General features: G+C 38.2%; 1 protein-coding gene across 1 annotated transcript; it reads left to right on the top strand.

Moving 5' to 3' along the window:
* Positions 1 to 7082: 7082 nt before the first annotated feature.
* LOC126595747 (beta-amyrin 28-monooxygenase-like) lies at positions 7083 to 9070 on the top strand. Its single transcript, XM_050262050.1, has 3 exons — positions 7083 to 8055; positions 8146 to 8333; positions 8434 to 9070. The coding sequence occupies exons 1-3, from the start codon at positions 7128 to 7130 to the stop codon at positions 8740 to 8742; spliced, it is 1425 nt and encodes a 474-aa protein (XP_050118007.1). The 5' UTR covers positions 7083 to 7127; the 3' UTR covers positions 8743 to 9070.
* Positions 9071 to 9597: the final 527 nt, after the last annotated feature.

Genomic DNA, 9597 nt, shown 5'->3' with positions numbered 1-9597 from the left:
GCGTTTACAAATGATTGCTCGATCGTTGGTCATACGTACCAAGCTTCCGATCGCTGCTTGGGGTCATGCAATATTGCACGCAGCAAAGTTGGTCCGCCTGAGGCCTGTTGCGACACAACCATTTAGTGCCCTTCAGTTGGTCACCGGATGCGAACCCGACATATCGCATCTGCGCGTTTTTGGTTGTGCGGTCTATGTGCCGATCTCGCCGCCCTTACGTACAAAAATGGGGCCTCAGCGAAGGATGGGAATCTATGTCGGATATGATTCTCCTTCTATTATTCGTTACTTAGAACCTTTGACAGGCGATCTGTTTACCGCTCATTTCGCGGATTGTCACTTCTATGAGACAGTCTTCCCGTCGTTAGGGGGAGATAAGAACGTCAACGTTCCTAATGAACGACGCGAATTATCGTGGACGACTCCCACTTTGTCTCATTTAGATCCCCGCACCGCTCAGTCTGAAGCTGAAGTGCAGCGCATATTAGATCTCCAGAGCATAGCTCAGAGCATGCCAGATGCTTTCACCGATCTAGCGCGCGTGACAAGATCACATATTCCAGCTGCGAATACGCCTGCAAAGATGGATGTACCAAATGTACGACGGACTACCCTCCTGGAAGCCCGGGACGCCAATTCTAGTGATCCACGTACATTAGCGGCTAGTCAATCATCTGCCCCTACACAAAAGCGTGGCAGACCCCTTGGTTCAAAGGATTCACACCCCCGGAAGAGGAAAACCACGGCACAAAGTCCTGAAGAGCCTACCGTGAATCCGACTATCGCTTACTCATTTTACCCAACTCATGAGGAAATTCTAGATTATGGAAGCGTCCTTGAAGAGACGAATCCTCCTCCCGAGAATCGTGAGATTTCGGTCTATTATGCTAGCTTAGATGATGTGTGGCGTAGAAATGAGATGATTGTCGACGATGCATTAGCATTTGCAGTAGCTACTGAGATCATGTTGAGCGATGACATTGAACCGCATTCCGTTGATGAATGTCGACGTAGAGCTGATTGGTCAAACTGGAAACAAGCAATCCAAGTCGAACTTGATTCACTTGCGAAACGTAAGGTGTTTGGACCTGTAGTAGGAAAAGAACGAAAAACTGGATATGCAGCTGATGGACGTAGTAACCGCGTATCTCTATGGGGATCTTGATACGGAAATTTATATGAAAGTTCCCGAAGGACTTACATTGACTGGTTCAAATATTTCCAAACCCCGGAACACGCTCTCAATTCGGCTGAGGCGTTCACTATACGGTTTGAAACAATCCGGAAGAATGTGGTATAACCGTTTAAGTGAGTATTTGACTAGTCAGGGATATGTGAATAACGAACTATGCCCTTGTGTGTTCATTAAGAAGTCACATTCCGGATTTGCGATTGTTGCAGTATATGTCGATGACATGAATCTCATCGGAACTCCTGAAGAGCTCGCGAGAACTGCTTCGCACCTGAAGTCGGAATTTGAGATGAAAGATCTAGGTAAGACTCGATATTGTCTCGGCCTCGAGATAGAGCATTGTTCGGATGGAATCCTAGTACATCAATCGAACTACACCCAGAAGGTGTTGCGTCGTTTTAATGAGGATAAAGCAAAGCCTTCGAGTACTCCTATGGTCGTTCGTACGCTAGATGCAAAGCGAGATCCCTTCCGTCCGAAGGAGGATGATGAAGAGATTTTGGAGCCTGAAGTTCCTTATCTAAGTGCGATAGGCGCTTTATTGTACTTAGCTCAATGCACTAGACCCGACATCTCCTTCGCTGTTAATCTTTTGGCAAGATACAGCAATGCACCAACACGCAGACATTGGACTGGCGTGAAAGACATCTTCCGTTACCTTAAGGGTACTACGAATTTGAGCTTATTCTATCCCTACGAATCCTCGAGTGATGCCGCACCCTATGCTCAACTGGTTGATTCTCGCCTTGTTGGTTATGCCGACGCTGGATACTTATCTGATCCGCACAAGGCGCGTTCTCAAACGGGTTATGTCTTTACCGTCGGAGGCACCGCAATATCTTGGAGGTCAACTAAACAGACCTTAGTTGCCACTTCGTCTAACCATGCTGAAATTCTCGCCTTACATGAAGCAACTCGGGAATGCTTTTGGTTGAGAGCAGTAGTGGGCCATATTCGAAGCTCCTGTGATCTTCATCCCGCCGTTAATGCCCCGACGACGATTTTTGAAGACAACGCAGCTTGCATCGAACAGCTCAAGAAGGGTTACATCAAAGGAGACAACACCAAGCATATTGCGCCGAAGTTCTTCTTTACACATCAACAACAAGAGCATCAGAAGATTGAAGTCACGCAAATCCGATCACAAGACAATCTGGCCGACCTCTTCACCAAATCACTACCGAAGGCGACGTTTCAGAAGCTTGTTCATGGAATTGGTATGCGTAAACTTTCTGAGTTGTAACTTTGCTATTTCTCTTTGGAATTATGTCAAACTCAGGGGGAGTATCTTCTAGATACTTGCTTGATCTTAATGTACTCTTTTTCCCTACGATTAGGAGCATTTTTCCCACTAGGTTTTTGCTACCTAACTAGGTTTTAACGAGGCACCCACCTTGGGCTGGTCATATCCCTGATGACGTCCTGTAGACGTTTCTTTTGACTTTGCATTTCTCACGCATTTTTCCTTAGACTATGGATTTTGTCCCTACTTGGGTTTTTGCCATAGCCTTAGGGTTTTTTTTAGTGAGACTTACTACTTATGCAAGTTCCTACCTTATTGAGAATAAGCGTTGTTCCTTGGAATCAATGCCGACGAGTCGACTTCCTCAACTTCTGCATGATGCTGAATCTACCTTGAGTATTTACCCACTCAAGGGGGAGTGTTGTAAACATTCCTAGTTTAAGTATGATTGTGTAAATCCTAGATAAGATTTGATTCTAGTTATCCTTTCCTATTACAACTTGTATTACTTGGAGAAGAAGGAATATCTTCTCTCCCTTTACTACTATAAATAAAGGCACAATGTAGGAGGGATAACAACACACACATTCCCCTACAATTCTACAAACACACATCTCTCTCCTCTCTCTCTCTGCCGCCGGCCCTAGTCCCTCTGTCAGATAAAATAGACCACAACAATTTTGTTATTATCTGTTTATTTTTGTTGGACATATTTTTAAGCATTGCTGCCTGCGTAGTGGCATAGAAGTCTTCTAAGAGAAGACTCGTTATGCATGGATGATGAAGTTCAATTTGTAAATTATATAATGTGTTATTAATTAAAAATTAAATTATCAATAATTACGTTATATAATTTATAAAATTTAATTTTAAAAATTGATTCATTTTAAAAAAAAATTTAAAAATTAATTTTCCCAACATTACCTATTAATAAAAGCCAATCATATACCTTTTTCCTAGATTTCATAGATTGTGCTTCCATTAGACGATTCTCAAAGATAGTGACAAATGGCCTTTTTATAAATTATTGCCAATGTGTGTACTGCATGTCAATTTTAATATCAACGTCTGTTGATAAATTATTGCAAATATGTGTACTGTCTGTCAATAATATCAATTGATCAACTACGGTTGTTTTTTTAACAAACAATATTTTCTATGCTAATGGAAAAAATGTAGATTAAGCCTCACAATGAGCTAGTAATAATGTAGTTCAAATTCATTTTTGACGAAAATCGAACCTAAGATCTCTCACTTACAAGTGAAAAGGAATATCACTAGACCGTAGTACTAAGTGGCTGAAGTACGGTTGTTTAATCAATCAATTATAACATATTTATAGACAATTCATGATTTGTTTATTGAATTCGTCCTATTTTTGTTTAGTTCGATAACTAAAACGCTCTCATATTTAAAGAGTACAAGCTACACTTACCATATTTTTCATACTATATTTATACTATCTTTTTAATAAAAGTATGGTTCATCAACATATATAAGTCTCATTTTTATTAGAGAGATAGTACAAATGTAGTAAGAGTAGCATTTTTTATATTTTCAATATTTTTTTTTTTTTTGCAAAAATAATCTTTACAAATTAATTTATAATATGAATAATTTCAATTATAAACATAAAATTTTGTAAATCCATGTATAGTGAATTGTTGAGGAGCCAAGCTAATTCTGACAATCATACACTCGTGTTTCAGGTAAATACTTGGCGCCAAGGAAAGGTCCGACAGTCTGGTATTGTGGACCCTTTTCTAATTGGCATTCTCTATAGCACACTTGAGTTAGAATGTAGATATTTGTGACAGGGACTAGGATTATCTCCCCTCCTATTTGAATGGTCACGATTAAGTCACGTCAACATCTTATATTAATTTTTTTATAGAAGGAGAAAGACAAAATAGAAAATGTGAGATGAGGGGATGGAAAGAGGAAGGGAGATAATCCTAGCCCTTGGCACTTCTCCTAGCACACTTAACTCTTTTTTTTTTTTTGATGTAGTGTTACACTTATCATCTATTTATACTAGCAATCGGCACACACGCTATACGTGTGCAACTCAATTTTTTTTTTGTTGTGGTATGAGTTATAATCAATGTGCAATGTATACGTCATTCTGAAGAAAAAAAATCTTTTCACTGTGGTATGAGTTACATGAACTTATGAAAACAATTACTAACATTAGTGAAATAAAACCAAACTTATGAGTTAGGCAATGATGAGTAGATTTTATATTATATATTTTACCCTAATCTTAGTATATTTTGGTTAATATATTGGAAGAATTTTGATACTTTGAATTGTATTTTCAATATAGGACTTTCGACTTCCTCTGAAGCAAAACAGGAACAAATGGACGAATTTTGGAGTAATTCCAATTGGAGGACTTTTGTGAGTCACTTAGCTTGATCATATCAAAATTTGGGATTTTTCCACCAAGCGGTTATTTTCTGGCGATAAAATAAAGAAGCAGTGCGCAGTGCTGAAAAATGACGTTTTTGGAGCCCAAGATGACCTCGGATGGGTTCGTGGCCTTCTGGAGAAGTGTTCAGAATATTCCAAACATTAAATCCAGCTATATTGGGTCAGTTTTGGAGCAGCTTATGGGTCCAAAACATGGTTGTTCAGATTTTAGGCGAATTTTACCATTTAATTTAGGGTTATGTTTCCTATTTTATTGGAATTAATTTTAGTTTCCTAGGGTTTGTGTGGGGGCTTAGCAGATATATTGCTTGGCCGTCTACCATATTTCACTATGCTTTCTTTTATACAATTTTGGAGACAGAGAGAATTGCTAGGGTTTGGAGATTTTCTACTTTAAGGTGTTTTCAATCATTTTCTTAATAATATTTTGTATGATTTCAATTATGAATATGTGGAACTAATTTCTTTTGCTAGGGCGAAACCTTGAGCCTTAGCATGAATATGTGATTTTTATTTAATTGCTTATGATTAATTGCATGCATACTTTGAATTGTTAATCACCGGGATAAAAACTATCTAATTGTCTTAATGCCTGATCACCGTTAGGATCTTTAGAAAAGTAATTTGATGCAATTTTGGTCGGAAGGTTCCCTGAAATTGACGCTGGCTTCTTGTGATTAATAATTGTAATTTCACTTAGGATGAATATCACGTCTTAAGGATTGCATGGTTTTTCAAAGGATTTTCATAAAGCATAATGAGTCTTTCATGTTCAGATTTGATTCGAACGTCCGGACGGGTTGCATATTAGATATACGTTCTATGTTGGAGGTTCCAAGTAGAATATGAATTAGGAAAATCTAACCTTCAAAGTGGCATGTGTAGATCATAAGTAATTGGTAAAAATTCATAGGATAGCTAGGTGATGGTGGAACCCTAGTGCTGTCTTAATTTGATTCTCCCAAAACTGTTTTCTTTTTCCCCAGTTCTAATATTGCAGATTGTTTATTTTAATTCATTAATTTCGTTTTTATTTTAATTAGGTTATAAAATCAATCACCTAAACTTCTACTTTACAATAATTAAAAGGAATCTGATTAGTTTCGAATTATTTAATAATCCATGTGGAGACGACCTTGCGAGATCCGTTTATACTACAATAACCTTGTGATTCTTGCAAGTAAAATAGGAGATTTAAGCCCGTTCACATGAGTAGTAAAAATCCTATCAGGCAATACTTTCAGAATTTTATAATAATTTGTAAAGATATTATAGCATGAAAACACTAAAATCATCACTAACTTCAGTACATCTCCCAAAAGTTGTATAATGTGGAACTCTACTTGGATGAAACCAAGCCATGTAACAAAGTAAAAACCATCGAATGCAATAAAATAAGTAATTGAGGAGTGATAAATCATGATTAATATATGTATTTCAATGACACTTCAAACGTATTGCAAGGTAGTTTTAATGCTTAAAAATTTCTTCCTCCAACCTCACATAAGATGCAGAAACTAAATAATGAGGCTCATACCTTTAGAACATTGGATGCCCATTCATGGTGGGAGGGGGCTCCAATCTAGGATTCATGGGTCAAAGAGGCAGGGGGCGACGAAAGAGGGGTCATGGGGGAAAACACAGAGGATATCGGAGAAGTTGTTGGGTGGTGGGTCAAGCAGAGGGCTATTAGGGTTGGACCGTTGGAGGAAAGGAAGAGCCTACATAATTATTACCTGGTTGTGAGGTTCCCAAACAAATAAGTAAAATTTGTAGTTTTGAAATTACTAAATTGCCCATATTTTTTATTTCTATTTAATTTTAATTAGAGGGTTAGAGTAGTAATTTCATAGAAATTTGGTTGATAATGAGAGTTCTATTAATATAGTAGAGATATTTGTACTATGTAGGGCTCATCAATATATGTGAGTTATATATTTATTAGAAAGGTCGTACAAATAAAAAAAAATTAATTCCTGAATGAACCCTTATACTTATTATAAGATATATCTATATACATCTATTATAATAAGTGTATAACCGGTCCGTCGGGATTTGGATGATCCTTCTTTTCTTTCTGTTGCAGCGGTGCCTGCTTTCTAGACAACATTTTTGTATTTTTTTTAGAATTACTAATTATTAATTGGTGCATACGGAAGGGTTAATACAGCGCCTATATATATAAAGGGTAGCTTAGCACTTAGCAACCAACAATCTATAAGAATCAATCTCTTAACTAACAACATTCTTACTCTTCGAATGGAGACTCAATTATTATTGTTGTTATTACTGAGTGCTCTTGCTCTCATCATTTATGCATTCAAATCTTCCAAAACCAACCTTCCACCGGGAAGTTTCGGATGGCCAATCATTGGCGAAACGATCGCCTTCATGAAAGAGCAGCAACAACACTTTGTGGGCGAAAGAATGAAAAAACACTCCACAAAGCTCTTCAAAACCAGCATATTCGGCGAGCGGATGGTTGTTTTATGCGGCGCTGCCGGTCACAAGTTCATCGCCACCAACGAGGAAAAGCTTTTTCTTGCATGGCGACCATTATCGATGCAGAAGCTCTTCCGCTCTTCCTACCTAAAAGCCGCTGCCACAGCCATCGTACCGCAAGCAGACGTAATCCAAATCTACCGTGCCCCAGGCTTTTTGAAGCCCGAGGCTCTGGTGAAGTACATAGAAACTATGGACTCTTTGGTTCAAGAACATTTGAAGCTTCACTGGGAAGGCAAAACCACGGTTGAGGTATATAAACTTGCTCAGCTACTTGTCACGAGTTTGTCCGCTCGCTTCTTCACTGGACTGCATGACAATGAGCGCACGGAAAAGTATGCCCAGTTGATGGATGTTCTCACTTCAGGTCTGCATACTATTCACATCAACATTCCCGGAACCACGTTTCATCGAGCAATGAAGGCGGCGAAGGCATTGAGGAAGGAGGTTTTATTGTTGATTGAGGAGAAGAAAGCGGCTGCTGCCAGTGGAGTCCAAATGCACGACATCTTGTCTTTCATGCTATTTAACCCAGACTCCACAGGAAGGTTCTCAACGGAGAATGAAGTTGCTGATAAATTTATGGGTTCGATGGTGGCTGCGTTTCACTCACCTTCCATGGTTACAGGTTTCCTCTTCAAATATCTTGGAGAAAGACCTGAAATATGCGACAAAGTTCGTACAGGTAATTAATTAAAATTGATAGAGATCTTCTTTAAATTGGAAATTGGTATATATATTAATTGCATGATGAAAATTTTTGTTCTTGTTCTAGAACAATTGGAGATCGCAAGTTCAAAAAAGTCGGGCGAGGCACTGATCTGGGAAGATATACACAAGATGAAATATTCCTGGGGTGTGGCACTTGAAGTTATGAGGCTGGTACCACCTCTCCAAGGAACATTTAGGGAGGTTGCTACTGAATTCACGTATGAAGGTTACACAATTCCAAAAGGGTGGAAGGTAATTAACAATCAGTTAATTAGTAATATAATTACAGTCTAGTTACTTCACCATTTAATTTGTGTGTCTTAATTAGTTTGTGTTGATTACCCTTTTTTAGGTGTTTTGGTCGGCAAGCAGCACGAATAAAATCCCTGAATACTTTCCGGATCCGGAAGAGTTTGATCCGACTAGGTTTGAGAACGGAAAAACTCCTCCGACTTACTCTAACATCCCATTTGGCAGCGGCCCTCGAATTTGCCCGGGAAAAGAATATGCTAGACTCCAACTTATGTGCTCCCTCCATCACATTGTCACAAAATACAAGTGGGAAGTAATAAATCCAAACAGCAAGATTGCAGGTGGTTTGAATCCGGTTCCAGAAGAAGGCATTCACATTCGCATCCAACCATATTTGCCCCAACAGTAAAACTATTTGGACGCACAAAATTAGACGCACTTCCTAATAGAGTGGAACCTGTCATTGTAGTGGATCTCACCTGAATTAGAAAGTGAGTCGATCAGTGTGTTAGTAATATATGTCCAATTATCACCATCCTTCGTCTAATGTTAGTGCATCAGTGGCACTACGAAGTTTACTTCGTTCCGATCTTCCAACCTTCCTGGATTGATGAGATGCGTTAATAAATTATCACAAGAACACAAACTCGTCCAGACAGTTGAAATGCTTGTAGTTCAGGGCCCTCTCTACCGCTTTTGTACTGAAACAATATTATAATAAAACATGCTTTCATGTTTGTTTATGCTTACAATTCATTCGATCTCAGATCTCTAACTTTCGTTTTTTTTTTAATCAATAAATATTGTACGCTAATAGGGATGGAGAGCAGTATTGTACGCTAATAGGTATGAAGGAGGGTTTGAAGTTTGAACTCAAGGCATAGTAAATTAAAAAACAAGCCCTAATCACAAGACAATCCACCACTTATAATTTCATTTCTTTTAAAGTCCAATGCAAGGAAAGTATTTTATATTAATCCTTTCCATAGCTATTCTATGCTAATATTATGATAATAAAGACTTGCCATCCGATTTTAAAATATCAACCATGTCCTATTTTCTTTTTTCTTACGCTTATTTGTCATAAATCACATTTACGGAGGATGAAAAAGTAAATCTCACATCATGATAACATGTGTCGTGCCAAATCAATATCCAAATAACATAACAAATTAAAACATATTCTCCATTGCTTCGCAAAAAAAAAAAAAAAAAAAAAAAAAAAAGGTAAGAGAGTTATAAATTTCAAGGGATTTAGGTTACA

Source organism: Malus sylvestris, chromosome 13 (genome assembly GCF_916048215.2).
Source record: "Malus sylvestris chromosome 13, drMalSylv7.2, whole genome shotgun sequence".
In the NCBI taxonomy this organism is placed as follows: domain Eukaryota; kingdom Viridiplantae; phylum Streptophyta; class Magnoliopsida; order Rosales; family Rosaceae; genus Malus; species Malus sylvestris.
This window is presented reverse-complemented; position numbering and strand designations above follow the sequence as displayed.